The sequence below is a fragment of the Zonotrichia albicollis genome, chromosome 1 (assembly GCF_047830755.1).
Source record: "Zonotrichia albicollis isolate bZonAlb1 chromosome 1, bZonAlb1.hap1, whole genome shotgun sequence".
In the NCBI taxonomy this organism is placed as follows: domain Eukaryota; kingdom Metazoa; phylum Chordata; class Aves; order Passeriformes; family Passerellidae; genus Zonotrichia; species Zonotrichia albicollis.
In genome coordinates, this window is record NC_133819.1 from 119,965,067 (window position 1) to 119,982,778 (window position 17,712).

General features: G+C 44.5%; 1 protein-coding gene and 3 non-coding genes across 4 annotated transcripts in view; 1 reads left to right on the forward strand and 3 right to left on the reverse strand.

Moving 5' to 3' along the window:
* The window catches only part of DNAJC5B (DnaJ heat shock protein family (Hsp40) member C5 beta), a 36,711-nt gene that overhangs the window by 11,974 nt on the left and 7,025 nt on the right, over nucleotides 1-17,712 (forward strand). Inside the window, exons 2-3 of the mRNA XM_026790955.2 lie at nucleotides 11,443-11,656; nucleotides 15,912-16,086. Coding sequence (XP_026646756.2) covers nucleotides 11,443-11,656; nucleotides 15,912-16,086 — 389 coding nt within the window. The remainder of the gene's footprint in view (nucleotides 1-11,442; nucleotides 11,657-15,911; nucleotides 16,087-17,712) is intronic.
* TRNAA-UGC (transfer RNA alanine (anticodon UGC)) lies at nucleotides 2,455-2,527 on the reverse strand. Its single transcript has one exon. It is a non-coding gene; the product is annotated as a tRNA-Ala (tRNA).
* TRNAY-GUA (transfer RNA tyrosine (anticodon GUA)) lies at nucleotides 2,864-2,952 on the reverse strand. Its single transcript is given in 2 exon segments — nucleotides 2,864-2,899; nucleotides 2,916-2,952. It is a non-coding gene; the product is annotated as a tRNA-Tyr (tRNA).
* Nucleotides 6,890-6,978, reverse strand: TRNAY-GUA (transfer RNA tyrosine (anticodon GUA)). The gene is given in 2 exon segments: nucleotides 6,890-6,925; nucleotides 6,942-6,978. It is a non-coding gene; the product is annotated as a tRNA-Tyr (tRNA).

Sequence of the window (17,712 nt, forward strand, 5' to 3'; positions counted from 1 at the left end):
CACATGCTAAGTGAGCACTCTACCACTTGAGCTAATTCCCTTCCCTGCAGCCTCTCACCCAGCTCCTCTCCCCTCCCAGGCACCCAGCATTGCCTGCACCCAAAGCCTGGGCTTCCCAATAATCCCACCCTCACACCACCAACCCACCCATCACTTTCCTGCTGGAGGTGACTGTGGGCAAGCACAGTGACAGAATCAACTTCCCATGGCCAGGGTTCACCCAAAAATACCTTGGCCACTTATCTTCCCAATCTCAGGCAAAAGCTCATGGCTGAGCAGCTCATTATGGGGAACCCCCTGGGCAGGACCAAAAGGCAGCAGTGCCAGTGCAGGATGTGTGCCAGAGCCAAGAGGTCACTCCTTCAAGCCAGAGTTGAACCAGCAACCCAGGGATGACCATGCCAGGGAGCCTACAGTCCTCCACTCTATCAGCTGAGCTATTGAAGAAAGCATGTAGATTAAATACCTCAAATATTACACCATCATCCAATCATTCCAGTCTCACACCACTCCCTTGGATTTACATGACCCTCCTCTGCAGGTAATAAGAGACTTGACTTATTTCACACTGCTTTTCAAGCCTACAACCCTGGCCAGGATAGACACAGCCATGGTGGCTCACTTGAAGCAATAATCCAGAATGGAAGGCGCTATCACCATGACAAAGCAGGGACAACTGCAAGCAAGGAAGTCACTGCAGAGGTCAGAGTGATGATCATGTCCAGTGACTGACAGGCAGGTCCAGACTGACAAGCCAGGGGTTAGGTCAATGCAGGACATTCATCTGCACATCAGATTTGGATCCAAGGTCACTGTGCCTTGATAGTGCTATGGCTGTGGCCATTACTGAGCTAGGGACCAGGACTCCTGCTTTTTAATACAGAAAGAAAGTGAAGGCCTAGATGTGGACGTAAGGAGACCTCCTGTGCTGATGGTTGGAAGTGCAAATGCCACGTGAGCCTGGTGAGGGCCATTCAGGCCTATTGTGGCACCACCCATACAAGATGTAATGGTCATTATGTGAGAGAACCAGCAGCTCTCCACTACACCAGCAGAAATCAACAGAGTATCAGGGTCCTCTCTCTGCTCTGCCTCCATGATTGTGTTCTCAAAGCAATCAGTTTGAATGAGTCCTCAGGGCATCTCTATCTTTTCCCCCAAGCAGCCCTAGATGAGGGATCCCATCATTTTGCTCAAGACTTCAGCCAGTCAGATCACACCAACCTCCAAGCATGGAGACTCCAGGGCAACATTCTTCTTCCACCATGCTGACCTAAAGAGGTGTCAGGTCCTGAGAAGGTGGTCTTGGACCATTTTTTCTGGGAGAGCCATAAAACATCAGGTCCCTAGAAGGCAGTCCTGGCAGCAAGTAACACTCGGGATACCTTTGGGCTAAATTAAAGCAAAACAATGCCAAACAATCAATTAGAAAATTTCATTTATGGCAGCAGCAGTTTAAACTTTATTGTAAGTTGAATAAGTTTAAATCTCATTATAAATCGAATGGCCTATGGCAGCAATGATCTAAATTTTCAGTACAGCCCATGTGAGCAGTAATTTAAACTTTTAAGAGGAAGAGAAGAAGAATGAAAGAGAAGAAGATAGACATAAAGGAAAAGATCTGGATCACCAGCCAGAGTTCCAGTGGTGCCTCTGGTTTGGTTCCTTCGGGTGGTGGTTGTACACCCCACCCATCTCCGTTGTGCTATTTATAGACTAACCCTCATGCACGTGCATTTTGTTATTCTCAAACTTTTCAGAAGGGGGTTGGGGGCTTCATGGTTTCAATTCCCTTCACAGATGTCAGAGAAACAAGAGCAGCTCTGTCTCATACCTGGTTTTGGAGATAGTTACCCAAGATAAGGAAGCTGATCCAAGGAAATATTATACTGCATTGAAAGATGCTCTTTTCTAACTGCACCTTATCTCATCAGTATGGAAACAGTCCTTTCCTCTGCTACTAAGTGTTTGGCACATTAACTCTTTTTAGGTTTTCATTGTCTCATAGATGAGAAAAAAATGGAACCTCAGCTGCTTCAGTTGTGGCCTGTTGTTTTTCTTTCCTTTATTAATCACCACAGTAAAAGGCCTAACTGTTGAATCAATAACCTCCTGATAGGCATTTTGATAAGTGCTTGCTTATCTCCCACACAGCCCTTTCTTCTTCAAGATCTGTACAAGGCTACATTCAACAGCCTCACCTCAAAGCAGGGCAACTGCACCTGCTTCCAAGTGTCCTGGAGGCATTATTCTGAGCTGTTTGCACTTGGTCAATGTCTGTCTTATACATGGAGACCCAAGGAGGGGCACATTATTCTGGATCCTTTCCATCATACTCAGAACAAAGTGAGAGAAACCATTCCTTCAATTCACAGCCCACATTGCCATGGACATAGTCCTAGATGCTGTACTCCTCTTTGCAGCACAGGTCCAAGCAAGAGGAGTGAAAAGCATTGGAGAATGCGGGCATCGATCCCGCTACCTCTCACATGCTAAGCGAGCGCTCTACCACTTGAGCTAATTCCCCTCCCTGCAGCCTCTGACTGAGGTTCTGTCCCCTCCCAGGCACCCAAAGCCTGACCCAGCATGCCCTGCACCCAAAGCTGGAGCCTCCTATTCATATCACTCTCATACCATCAACAACTCACCTGATCATGTTCCCACTGGGTGTGATTCCAGTCAACACCTGTACTCAAAACCACTTTGGGTTAACCATTTTGGGTTAACCCAAAAATGCCTTGGCTGCTCAGTTTCTCAAGGTTGGATGAGAGCTCAAAGCTGGACAGATCTTTGAAGGGGAGCCCCTTGGGAAGGACCAAACAGCAGTGCCAGTGTGGGATGTGTGAAGGAGCCAAAAAGTCATTCCTTTGAGCCAGAGTTGAACCAGCGACCTAAGGATGGCCGTGCCAGGGAGCCTACAGTCCTCCGCTCTACCAGCTGAGCTATCGAAGGAAGCATGGGCATGTGCCCAGGGCCTCGCCCAGCACTTTCCCAAGCTGCAGTGCACCATCATGCCTCTATTACCACATCTTGCTTCAAACAGCCTCAGCTGAGACATCACAGAACCTTGTTCAACCCATCAGTCATGCAAACCACAAACAGAAATGCTCCATAAGCTCTTTGGACATCATCCTCTACAGATTAACTTCCTCACAGCCTCACAGCCAGGATATAGAGTTTACCTATATCCTGCTGCATTTTCCCTTCATTCCCTTTCACTCTGCTATCTTCAGCCCTCTGCTCAAGCATAAGAAAAAACAAAATGACAGCCATCCCTCTTCTGTAACAGAGTGTTGGAACATCATGTGTAAGTCCTCTGAACATCTCTTTCTGTTAACTGAAAGCACCTACTCTCCTCAGTCTGTCTTTAAAGAGAATTCCTTGAGTTCCTTGGTGGCTCTCCACTAAGGTTGTTCCACATCATTGATGTCCTTTCTGTATTTCACTTGATACTTGAGAGCTGTCAAGCAAAGAGGGAGAAGATCAATTCCTCTGCCAAACTGCCCCTCGAAGTCTTGATACAAGCCTGGATGTCATCCTCCTCTGTAAGTCCAGGGCACACCTTGAATCTTCCCACAGCCCCCAGAGAACAGATGGATCCCTGGCAAAGGGCCCTGTGTCCCCACCAGAGGGAATGAAAAGCATTGGAGAATGCAGGCATCGATCCCGCTACCTCTCACATGCTAAGCAAGCGCTCTACCACTTGAGCTAATTCCCCTCCCTGCAGCCTCTCACCCAGCTCCTCGCCCCTCCCAGGCACCCAGCCCTGACCCAGGGTACCCTGTACCCAGAGCCTGAGTCCCCCTAATCAACTTCACGCTGCCACCCACCCACTCACAGTCCTGTTAGGCGTGACTGCAGACAAGTCCAGGGCTCAGAACCATTGTCTGTCACCAAGCATTCACCCAAAAATGCTTTGGCTCATCATCTTCCCAAAGTCAGACAATGGCTCATGGCTGGGCAGCTCATTCTGGGGGTGCCAGGGGGAAGCAGCGGCAGTGTGGGATGTGTGTGAGAGGCAAAAGGTGACTCCTTCGAGCCAGAGTTGAACTAGTTACCTAATGATGGCTGTGCCAGGGAGCCTACAGTCCTCTGCTCTACCAGCTGAGCTATTGAAGGAAGCATGGGCATGTGCCCAGGGCCTTGCCCAGCACACACTCAGACAACCATTCATCTTCCATTCCACTTCACATGTACTGCATGACACTGTCCAGAAGGAAAAAAGAAACACTTGCCTTAGACCCACATTGCCCAGAAAATCTCATGTCCACAACACCAAACAAGGGCAGACCCAGCTATGGTGGCTCATCCCAGATAAGAGGCCCAAGCAGAAATCACCACCAGGCACTGCAAGCAAGGAAGTCAGTGCACAGGTCAGAATGATGATCATGTGTCCAGGGAGTGCCAGGCAGGTCCAGACTGACAAGAGAGGGTTGAAGTCAAGCAGAACTTCCATCTGCACAGCAGTGTATCCGTCAAGAGTCTTTGTGGCTGGACATATCCAAAATTGTGGCTCTAACTTAGCTAGTGACCAAGACTCCTGTGGTGTAGCATGGAAAGAGAGATTAATGTAAATAGAGCTCCTGCACCCATGGGTGGAGATGGAAGTCCCACACGAGGTCAGTTCAGGGCCTTTCAGATGTATTAGGGCAGGCAGCACCCCAACAGATGTGATGTGTACCATGGATGGGAGGGAAGGGAAGCCTACAGCGCCCTTCACTCCACCAGCAGAGAAATGGAGGGACCCAAACAAGCTCTTCCTCTGTGACAGAGCAGTGAAAGCAATGTTTGAATGAGGCCTCAGGACACACCTTTTCCAATCTCCCACAGCAGCCTAGTTCAAGGATCACTGCAGCTGACTCAAGGGTTCAGCCATTCGTATTACATCAACTTCCAAGCATGGAGGGCACAGCACTCCAGGACACCCTTCTTCTCCTCCTGCCTGTCTGACCTGAGGAGGGAAAAAATGGAACCTCTCCTGCTTCAGTTGTGGCCCACTGTCTTATTCTTCTTCCCATCACCCCAGTAAAAGGTCTAATGGTTGAGTCAATAACCTCCTGAGAGGCATTTGAAACCTTCTGTTTAGCTCACCCAAAGCCTGCAGTTTGTGACCATCTGTCTTTCACGTATTATAATGGAATATTTTTGTTTGTAAAGAACCTTTAGAGTTCATGTTGTCCAACTTTCCTGCTGTAGGCAAGAGCCCCTTCCACTAGATCAGATAGCTTAAAGGCCCATCCAACCAGACATGAACTTATGCAGGGATGGGGTATCTTCAAGTTCTCTGGGCAACCTTTTCCAGTGCCTCACCACTGTCATCATAAATAATTTCTTTTAACATAATCTAAATATACACTTTTTTGTTTAAAACCATTTCTGGTCATTTCTCTCACCATAAGGTCTGCTAAAAAGTGTCTCCAGGTGTGGGCTCACAAGAGGGTGATAAAGGGGCAGAACAACCCACTGGCCATGCTACTTTTGATGTAGCCTGGCATATGACTGATTTTCTGGGCTACAAAGGTACATTGCCAGCTCACGTAAAGTTTTTTCACCCACCAGCACCCCCAAGTCCTTCTCCACACAGTTGCTCTCAATCCATTCCTCTCTCAGCATGTACTCATACTGGTGATTGCCCTGACCCAGGTGCAGGAGCTTGAAGGCTCGTTCAACCTAATGAAGTTCATATGGACCCACTCCTTGAGCTTTTTGAGGTCCCTCTGGATGGAATATCTTGCCTTAAGCATATAAATTGCACTGCTCCCTTTGTCATTTGTAAAGTTGCTGAGGCTGCACTCAATGCCACTCACAATGGCATCATTAATGAAGATATTAAATAGTATTGGTCCCAATACAGACCCCAAGGGACACCACTTGGTACTTGTTTCCACTTGGATATTGAGCTGTTGACTACAGTTCTTTGGATGTGGCCATCCAAAACAGTCCATCCACCCAAACCTCATGTCCCCTGTTCAGTGACAAGGATGTTGTGTGGGATGACATCAAAGGCTTTAGCAAAGTTTAGGGAGATGACATCTAGCTCATTCCTTGTCCACTGAGGCAATCAGTCTATTGTAGGAGGCCACTAGATTAGTCAGTCATGATTTGTGCTCAGTGAAGCCATGTCAGCTGTCTCTAAACACCTCCCTGTCTTCACATGTCTAGATGTACATTCCAGGGGAATCTGTTCTGTGACCTTAGCAGGGTGGCTCTCACTGCTTGGTGGTTCTCAGAGTCATTCTTTTTACCATACTTAAAAATTAGTTTGATATTTTGCTCCTTTCAATAAAAGAGGACACCACTTGAGTAGACGTAAAGGTTGGCAAGGCTACTGATCTAATACCAAGTAAACAGAACGATTCAGATACCCCAGTCTACAGCCCTTGCTCCTGATCCTGTACTTATCTGCGCAGCCAGCTACAAAGAATTCCTAATAAGACCAGGGGGTAGAGGGACCCCTAACGGGGCCCTGTATCCAGGCAAGGGGAATGAAAAGCATTGGAGAATGCAGGCATCGATCCTGCTACCTCTCACATGCTAAGCGAGCGCTCTACCACTTGAGCTAATTCCCCTCCCTGCAGTCTCTCACCCAGCTCCTCTCCCCTCCCAGGCACCCAGCCCTGCACCCAAAGCCTGCGCCTCCCATTCATATCACTGTCCCACCATCAACAACTCACCTGATCATGTTCCTACTGGGTGTGACTCCAGACAACACTACTGCTCAAAATCAACTTCCTGACCAAAAATGCCTTGGCTACTCAACTTTTCAACTTCTCTGGTCCTTGACTCAACGACAAGAGCTCAAAGCTGGGCAGACCTTTGAAGGGGAGCCCACTGGGAAGGACCAAACGGCAGTGCCAGTGTGGGATGTGTGAAGGAGCCAAAAAGTCATTCCTTCGAGCCGGAGTTGAACCAGCGACCTAAGGATGGCCATGCCAGGGAGCCTACAGTCCTCCGCTCTACCAGCTGAGCTATCGAAGGAATTGCAGGCATCTGCCCCAGACCTCACACAGGACACACTCACCCAGCACTTTTGCCAATCTGCAGTGCACAATTGTGTTTCTATTATGCATCTTGCTTCAAACAGCCTCAGCTGAGACATCACAGAACCTTGTTCATGTGCTCCATAAACTCTTTGGACATCATCGTCTACAGATTAACTTCCTCACAGCCTCACAGCCAGGATATAGAGTTTACCTATATCCTGCTGCATTTTCCCTTCATTCCCTTTCACTCTGCTATCTTCAGCCCTCTGCTCAAGCATAAGAAAAAACAAAATGACAGCCATCCCTCTGTTCTGTAACAGAGTGTTGGAACATCATGTGTAAGTCCTCTGAGCATCTCTTTCTGTTAACTGAAAGCACCTACTCTCCTCAGTCTGTCTTTAAAGAGAATTCCTTGAGTTCCTTGGTGGCCCTCCACTAAAGTTGTTCCATTCCATTGATGTCCTTTCTGTATTTCACTTGATACTTGAGAGCTGTCAAGCAAAGAGGGAGAAGATCAATTCCTCTGCCAAACTGCCCCTCGAAGTCTTGATACAAGCCTGGATGTCATCCTCCTCTTTAAGTCCAGGGCACACCTTGAATCTTCCCACAGCCCCCAGAGAACAGATGGATCCCTGGCAAAGGGCCCTGTGTCCCACCAGAGGGAATGAAAAGCATTGGAGAATGCATGCATCGATCCTGCTACCTCTCACATGCTAAGCGAGCGCTCTACCACTTGAGCTAATTCCCCTCCCTGCAGCCTCTCACCCAGCTCCTCTCCCCTCCCAGGCACCCAGACCTGACCCAGTGTGTCCTGAGCCTCTCATTCATATCACTGTCCCACCACCAACCCACCCACTCACAGTCCTGCAGGAGGTGACTGCAGACAGTATCCATGGTCAGAATCACCATCCCCTGCCCAAGGGTTCACCAGAAAATGCCTTGCCTGGTCATTTCCCCAGCTTCAGACAAGAGCTCATGGCTGGACAGCCCTTTGAAGGGAAGCCTCCTGAGCAGGATCAGAAAAAGGCAGTGGTGCCAGTGTGGGATGTGTGTGAGAGGCAAAAGGTGACTCCTTGGAAGCAGAGCTGAACCAGTGACCTAAGGATGGCCATGCCAGGGAGCCTACAGTCCTCCGCTCTACCAGCTCAGCTATTGAAGGAAGCATGGGTTAATCCTGCTCACATCCTCTGATACTTCATAGTGTTGTCATATCTGACGCTATAGAGCATTCTTTCCTGTCTTCAAAGTATTGCTATCTCCATTCAGAAGCCCCCTCATCATACCCACCCCTGTGTCTGAGCATGGCCTGATCTTGCTTTTCAACCTAAGCCACCGCTGATAGAGGTCTTGAGTTTATTTCACTGACTTCATTTTCATAAGAGCATTTATCCATCTTGACACACTTATCCATCTTGAGGGATAGTTGTTTCTCTGTTTGCTGTCACTTTTCTCTCCCAAACTTGCTTGCTGCTGTGGAGGGCTGCAGTGGGCAGTGATCCTAAGGCAGTGAAGGACAAAGTCATTCACCATGAGAAAAATATGAATGGACATAAACCCATAGTTTTGGTATAGGAAGTAGCCTACAAACTCCTTTGTTCATTTCACACTCTACTTTTTTTCTTCTTTTTTTGTCATAATGAATCATTTTTATTATCTAACTGGGAATGTCACTCTTCCAGGGACCCACAGGTACCCACAGTACCATATACCTAGTATTTTGTGTTATCTCAAATATTTTTTGTCCTTGGACCTAACAGAGTCCTTTGTCTTACTTGTATGAATTGCACTGCTAATATCTAGATCTTGTTCCCATTGCTAAATCATCTTCAGTTAGTATATGTCATCTCAGTGTGCAGAGAGTTGTTTTGGCAATGTACTCTTTTTAGTGAGAACATTTGTCCCAAAATTAAAATAAGAACATAGATTATCTTTTGTTAATTACTGAAAGTAATCCTGTTAGTAGTCTAAACCAATACTAGGTAAAGTGAGAATGCAAGTAATGAGTTTCATCTTTTTAAAGATCATTCTGTTGAAATTCTTATTTTTTATAAGATTGCTTGGGATGTAGGTCAGCCAGAAGATGTCTTTGGGTCTCTGGGAAAAGAAAGAAAGAAAGGCTGGAAATTGATTGTCCGATCCCTGCAAATATTCAGGGGTTTCTGAAAGTAATACTTCTCTCTTTTTTCCTTTTTTTCTCTTGTTTTCTAATTTTGGGGCCTGTTTTCAGGTAAGAAAAGGGATAGACTGTATAATTCATTTAAACATTTGGATGACACATAATATCATTAGTCATGCAAGACTTAGCTTATTTTTTCAGTTCCTATATTTAATTTTTTATTGTGTTTAGGGCACATGTTAAACATGACCAAAACTTTGTGTTTAAGGTGCAATATGCACAGCATATTAAATATGACTGAACACAATTCTATTCATGCTATTAGACACATGTTTAAGGAGTTATTTATGACCTGTGATTCTGTGACTTGAGCGCAAGAGAATTGAAGAGATCATTGGCAGAAGCTGTTCCCAGGCTGATTTTAGTCTTGATATTGGCAGAATGTCTTCCAGGCAGGAACTGTCTTCAGGAACAAAGCAGTTCCTTTTTATTGCAGGAGTTATCTATAGTAGGACTTTAGAAGGAAATCAGGTAGGACTACTCCGAGGTTAAATTTGTTAGAGGAAGTGTAGGCACACTGCCTTCACACCACAAATACTATTTCTGGTCATAGCAGTTATGGCTAGCTCTCAAAATATTTGGAGAGAATATTCACAAAAAGAAACGTAGCTTGGCTGTGATTGAATCAGCTCAAAACATAACTAAGTCACTTTTGATGCCACTAGAGGTCAGCACTAGTCATTAAATAAATGTCCTGGAGACTGCAACCTCTTTACTGGGAGTGGCGATTTTTGAAAATATCTACTTCTGTCTATGCTTGTTTTGCAAGTGTGTGTGAGCTGACACTACCAGTGCTTCATGGTGGTTGGGAGCAAACCCCTTCTTCTCGGTGCTGTGGTTCCCCAGTGCTGGGAGCCAAGAGTCACACTCTGCACTTTTCAAGCTGTGCCTCTCCTCAAATGCCACAGGGCTGAGTACAGTCAGGGCCAAAAGGGAGTGACAAACCCTGACCTAGTAAAGGCTTCCAATGGCATCAGCAGCCCAAACTAGCTGGCATTTACTCCACTCTCACACCACACAGGGATTTAGTTCTGGGCACCCCGAAATAAGAAGGACATGGACCTGCTGCAGCAAGTCCAGAGAAGGGACACAAGGATAACCAGAGAGATGGAGACAGGCTGAGAGAATTGGTGTAATTTGCCTGGACAAGAGAAGGCTCAAGGGAGACCTTAGAGCACCTTCCAGTACCTCAAGCAGTCCTACAAGAGAGCTGGAAAGGAACTTTTTACCAGGGCATGAAGTGATATGATAGGACAAGGGGCAATGGCTTTAAACGAAAAAGGAGTATGTTTACATTAGATATTAGGAAGAAATTCTTTACTTTGAGGGTCACAAGGCACTGAAACAGCTTGCTCAGGAAAGCTGTGGATGCTCCAGCCCTGGAAGTCTTCAAGGCCAAGCTGGATGGGGGGCTTTGAACAACATGGTCTAATGGAAGCTGTCCATGCCCATGATGGGGGGCCAGCCCTAGATGATCTTTAAGGTTCCTTCCAATCCTAACAACTCCATGATCCTGTGAAAATAACCATTCTGTGATGGTTCCTATGATGATCCTATGACAATCCCCTCTTACTCCTTCAAGGATTGTCTCAGAAGTGCAGCAGTGGGGAACTAGGCCAAAAGACAGGCTCTTGAAACCAGGATTAATTCATAATGCTTTGCCATCTTGTGCTTCAAAAAGATGCTTCCCTTCTATTGTAATTCCTAACTGTGCTCTCCATCATCACTGTCTGGGCTTCTGCAAACACAGACACTGTTTACAACATTTTAATGTAGCTACTATTGATAGGCAATTGAACACAGAATTTCCTTTGCTATAAAGAAAATAATGTTGCCTGGATAAGCAGTGTGATCATCGTGTTTTTAAACAACTTTTAAAAAATCCTTATCTTTGCTAAAACCTGCTAAATGATGCAAACGAGTTGGCAATCATAATGCAACAAATGCCTGTGATTTATTATCATGTTGCAGTCTGTGCTTTCATCATATATCACTGTCTACTTTAACAGAGTAGCTGACTAGGTATCAATACACAAAGTTCATTCTCAGTGTAATAGGCACACCTCTTTCATCAAAATTTTCATGTTTGGTTCCTTTGTGTCACTTTTCTTCCACTGAGTACATCAGAGCTGGAAAAAAGAAGGCTGAACATACAGTTCAAAATTATTATCACTCTATGAAAATATTTTTGCAATGTTTTGTGTCTGTATACATGCACATATGCAGATGACTTACTTTCCTTCTGGGTTTTTTTGTTGTTGTTGTTTGTGTCTCATATTTAAGAAAATTGGCTCTGAAATATCATCCTGACAAGAATCCAGACAATCCAGAGGCTGCAGAAAAATTTAAAGAGATCAACAATGCTCATGCAACCCTGACTGATGTGTCCAAGCGAAACATATATGACAAGTATGGATCATTAGGGCTCTATGTGGCAGAACAGTTTGGTGAGGAAAATGTTAACACCTACTTCATGCTCTCCAGCTGGTGGGCAAAGGTAAGCTGTTATTCTCTTTTGAAAATCAAATGCTGCAATGCACACTGACAATTGCATACACAAGGAACCCCCTGAAAAACATAATTTCTCTACAGGCTTAAAAAATAGTATGATCTGACTCTAAACTAAAAACTTAATGAAACAAAATTATCTGGAAAATTGACAGCGGCAGAATATAACATAAGCTCAGACTAGCACTAATATAGAAAGTTTTCTCTTTTTTTAACCTGGTCTATAATTATAGTACATGTTTTGTAACACTTTCAGACATTAATTAGATTTGAATCTAGTGCTCCAGGTTAATTTTGACTTTCTTTTCTGTAATGACTAAATAAAAATGACTCATTATTCAAGCACAAGAAGTCCCATTTATGTGACAACCAATTAATGAATTATTAAAGTACAAATTTAGCTTTTTTGCTATATTTAGCACACAATGTCAGTAAGCAATAATAATACACAACACTATGATTATGGCATGGCATATGTGCCTTGGTGATGGAGTGAGAGAAAGGAACTCAAAGAAAAGGTTAGAAGAGTGGAGTAGAGGAAGGAAGTAGGACAGGAAGAGAAGGATACAACAAAACCCTACATATTGCTCAAGAAAAAACACAAAATGGGCTGTTCTAGTCACGAAGGAGTTGGGTTCATTTGTTCCCTTATCACATTGGTGCCCTCTGATGTTTGTGTATATCAAATTCAAGTGTTTCTGCAAATACTGAAATGTTACAGATATGCAACACACAGAAATGCAAATGTGCAAAATCCATGCAGTTTCCATCCCACCAGTCTCCAGCCACAGCAGCCCAGGAAAGCTCTCTGCTGGGCTGTGACAGAATATCCAGAAAGATGATCTGTACTGCTTGAAGCAATGTGATGACAGTTTTTATCTGAGAGCTGTGGAACCCAGAATTCTCTGTTCAGCAAGGAACAGGCCAGTGCTGCATTGCCCCACATTCCCCTTTGAAGCTGGGAAGTCACTTGGGCACTTTGGGGGTCTGAGAAGCCATAATTTGACTTCTGAATGATGAGGCAGAAGCTGCTCAAAAGCAGAACAGTGCATGAAACCAATGAATAAAGTACTGGTGTTTAAATCAAACTTGCAAAAGGGCTGCCCCTCAGAGGCTGGTTGGAGGCTGCCTGCTTGCAGCTGCTGTAGCTGCCTCCTGCTGCAGGCTGGACACCCCACCGCAGCTGCTGTCATCTCCTGATGGATCATTCCCTCCTGTCTGTGCTGCCCACCCTCTCCTTCTGCCTCTTTGTCACAGTTAGGTGGCCTCAGCACTGAGAGGGCAACAGTGTGGACTCCTTTAACAGTTTTTGGCAAAAAAGATTTCCTTCACTGTTTCTTTTTCTTTTTTAACTTCTATTTTTCTTTTATTTGGTGATCTTTAATGGAGATTTTATGGAGTATAAAATCCTCTGGGGTCATAAAATCAGGTACAGAAATAACCACTGTGGCTTTGACTCATAAAGAGAGCAGTGGGGAGTAGAGAGAAGCTCATAAGTCCCTAACAATTAAAGGAAAAATGTGAGGATTGCTTCAAGCAAGCTGTATCCCAGAGGTGAGACAAGACATGAAGAGCAAAGTAATCACTGCTTCCTGGTTTTCAAGAATTTTTCACAAAAAAAAAATTTAAAATATGTATACAGAGTCATTTGAGGATTATCACAGATAATCTCTCTATGCCTCCCCCAACCCAAAATCTTGCCACCCATCCCCAAAGCATAAAGGGGCCACCAAGTGGTTTTGTTAGTTAGTTTGGTTTTGGGGTTTTTTTTTAAATTTTTTTATTTGCAAGACAAGCTCTCACTATTTCTCATTTGTTTTTAACTCATGCACAAATGCTGGATCAATCTGAAATTTTTATATTGGTCATCATAATACTAGTTGAGTCTGAGGCATCATCTGCAGATGACCTCTGGACTCCTAATTTCCTCCATCCTGGTGGAGGACAGGGACCACAGCCTTGGCTTGTTATCTTCCTCATTGACTACACACATTCCTCTCCTCAGCACAGTCATACTGGGAAAATCTGACAGTTGCAAGGAGTTTTATCATTAGCAGTAAGGAAACTCAAATGAAAGGAGAAATGAAAAATGAAAATTACTGTTCTTTTTGAGAGTGCTAGACTTTTCAGCAGGCATATTAAACTGGGAATATAAAGACAAGGGTAATGGGAGCTCAAATTGCTTCTCCACTGGCAGGCATAGAGGCTGTTTGTTTAACTGTTCTAGCAAAAACCAATTCACCCTCTACCATGAAGACAGTTCATTGATAACATATATAATCTGATTTTTGATTTAACAACTATGATAATATAAGCACAAGAAATGTTGAAACATTAAAGGTATCATGAATAAACTCAATGTGTTTTCCCCTCTACACACTTCCATTCTTTTTTTTTTTTTAATTCTATACATTGTGGTGATTTATTCTTCATTATGGCATAAATGATAAACAGTCAGATAAGTTATTCTGGGAATTATGGCACTGTTTCAGGTGTCCATTAGAAGGAATGCATTTTATGAAAAAAAAGTCTGAGTCGTCCTTTTCATTAAAAGCACCTTGCTCACTCTAGATACATGCTCATATTAATATTAGGCATATAAATAGTCTTATTACCTTCAAAGATGCCCCAGCCAGCCCCCACTAATGTTAGCTCAGACATGCATACATAACTTTATTTGCATAGCTCCATTGTCTGAGTTTGACAATATCCTGACATATGTGCTTACTTTCTTCCTCAAGCAGCATATTGTCTTAGGAACACAACAAATACTTGGCAGACTGGAAAACTGTCATGCTAAAGCCAGGCTGTACCTCCAATCCAGATATAGCTGGTACCACAAACTGTACTGCTTTTACCCACACCTTCAGAGAATCATGGAATGGTTTGGTTTGGAAGGGACCCTAAAGATCATCCAGTTCCAAGCCCCTGCCATGTGCAGAGACCCCTCACTAGAGCAGGTGGCTCAGAGATTGATTCAACCTGGTCTTCAACACCTCCAGCAATGGAGCACTCATAACTCCTCAGAATAACCTGTTCCACTGCCTCATCACCCTCACAATGAAGAATTCCTCCCAAATACCTAATCTAAATCTACTCTCTTTCCATTTATTTCTACACATCAGCTCTGATTTGCTTTCCAGGAATGTCACTTGCTGTCCTTTGCTCTTATACCATTATGTCCATGAAGAGGTGTCCATGGAGATTTCTTCTGTGTCACAAACATCTCCATGTAGTCCTGGATCTACCTTGGGTCAGGAGCCAGGCTGCTGTCACGTCCCCATGGAGCACAGACTGGCAATGCCAGCCTAAAAGCTCCCCCCTCCATGTCCATTGCTGCGATGCAGCACACACTTGAACATCTGGGGAGCTGCGCTGTGAACCCAGGCACTGACTTCATCTGAAGGAAGAAAGCTCTGTAAATATAAATTTTCTGGCTCTTGACTCTTTCTAAGATCTGTGGTCTTGGCCCCAGGCAATTGTGTTGGCTCTCCTGAGTCCTCTATGCCTTGTGCCATGCAGACAAGAGTGATCAAAGGTGGGAACTTCTTGCTACCTGAGCCCCCAGATCAAGGATCCATAGTCTGAGGACTATAATTTAGGAGGTGTCACCTGTGTGTTCCTGCACAAGCTAATGGGGCGAGAGAGAGGCACCCATAATGGGCAATTCACATACTCTTATGGCTGAACCTTCCCCTGGAAGGGCTTTTAACTTCTCTTTGACTGTGTGGGGAGTCCATAGCAGCTACATCCAGTCCTAAACTGGATGCCTTATTTCAGTGCCCAAAATTATGTGGGATGCATCTGGGTCTTGGCTTCTTTTTCTCTCAGCTTTGTTATTGACAAGAACTTGCCAGTAAATAAGTGTTTGCAAAAATGATCTTGGGCAAATGAGTCATTTTAAAGATGGAAATGAGTCATGTTAAGGTGGGTAGGGTTTTGCATACTGCCTGGAGGGTTTTTCTGAGGGCCATCAGCAGAACAGCAGACTTTGAAACCTTGAGCATGTGGGGGCCTGTTGGTTGGTGTCTTCTTTGTGGATTTGGTCCTTAGTGACAAATAGGAGGTTGTGGGTGAGAATGGCTTTGGAATACCTGGCCCTTGTTCAGGCGCTGGGACAATAGGTGGACTCCTCTGAGTGCCAAGCACTTAGGAACCAGAGTTCTGCCTTCAGCTGTAAGAGACAGCCGCAAGTTTGGGGAAGGTCACTGCTAACAGGACTTTCATCCTGCTGTTTAACCCAGGGCCTGTTTGCAGTCTGTGGTTTGCTGACTGGCTGCTACCTCTGCTGCTGCCTCTGCTGCTGCTTCAACTGCTGCTGTGGAAAGTGCAAACCAAAGGCACCCGACGGGGAACAGCAGGAGTTCTGTGTGTCTCCAGAAGATTTGGAAGAGCAAATTAAGAACGACATGGAAAGAGGTGTGTATTGTAGGGGCTTACTGTGTGGCAAAGCTGTTCAAAACAACTTTAAAGCCTGTAGTCCAGATGTTCCGCTCACAATGCTGAGGCTGCTTCCAGACTTCAGGGGAGACGGGCCAATTCACTTTAGCAAAGACCACAACACAGTGAACCTCCCAAATTATGCATTAATGCAAAACCAAACTTAGGCACTTACAACTAAACATCTCCTGTATCTCTTATGAGACACTTACAAAATAAATGTCTTAGGGCTCATTTTAAGAGATAATGTTCACCCTCTAGCCTCCATGCCCACGTTCCTTCATATCTTAGATCCTATATTCCTACATTAGACTCAGCTGGACTGGTGCCTGTCACATCTGATTGACCTGAATAAGCTGTCATTCAGACTTTAGTTGTGTAAAATTTATCCCTGCTTGTGGTGAATATTGTACCCATTCAAGAGAAGGCTTCAAGAAAATATGCCAAGTTTCCAACAGTAAGGTTGTGCAGTAACCCAGGAGAGCATGCATGGGAGCTACCATGGTCCTGTCCCTCTCCCATACAGCCCCTAAGCTTCTCACTTTCTTCTGCAGTAGCAATTCTACCTTAATCAGGCCTTGGATAAAATCCAGGTGTAAACTAATCCTCTCAAAAATGTCTGTAGTTCCTGGCCCATTTAATTCTCTGGTGTGCTTCATGGTGGAGCAGGCAAGTGCTAACTTAGGGGCAAGAGGAACAGGGAATTTAGGAGCCAGGAACATGGGCCTGTGGCAGCAAAATGACCTCCACAGCAGGTTGGCCTCTTTTTTTGCCTTTGCTGCATTCCCCAAGCTGCACGTTCAGGTTTTGGCTATGCCAAGGGATGATGGAGGTGATTTCCTAATTTGGCACTAGTATGGGATGCATGCTCTGAACAAAGAGTCCTGTCCCAGTGTGCCAAAGAGGGGCAGTTTTGTCTTCATATTCAGGGGAAGCAGAAACATCTCAAACTGGATAGATATGTACAGGTGCTCCAGCAATAAGAACCCAAGGTACCAGGGAAGGACTGAAGACACTTTTCAGTTGCAAATGTATATAAACTATGATTAAGATTATGGGTTCTTAATGAGGAAGGACCTAAGTCAGCTCACTCATTTTCTCTTCCATTGTTATAGAAGATCTTATACTGTTATATTCTTATGTTTATTATGCTTAAAATAGCACTGCCAGATTGCAAATGTCATGTTCCCTTAGCAGTAAGAAATTTTTTTCCCCCAACTTTTCACACAAATTTACCCTTCCATAAATATGTAACAAAACACTTGTAGTGGTTGAAACAAATGCTATTTTTATAACTGCTATGCCAATGTGTGGTGGTGTTTTTAAACTGATTTTGCCTAGAGGCATATCAAGGTAAACACAGTCAGCTTAAAAATTGATCATACTTAATCAGTCTCTGCAAAGGCAATAAAAACTACTTGTGAAAACTTTATAACCACAATACCTTGAGACAAAACTAATAAACTCTACAACATTAGGCATCTGAAAAGTGCAAATCTAAAGTGGGTCTTGTTCTTCATGAGTCACTGATACCAAAGCCAAGTCTAAAGTAGAAGCATAGACCTTTGAAGAATCAGAATGCTTAATTTCTGCCTGTTTTCTTAA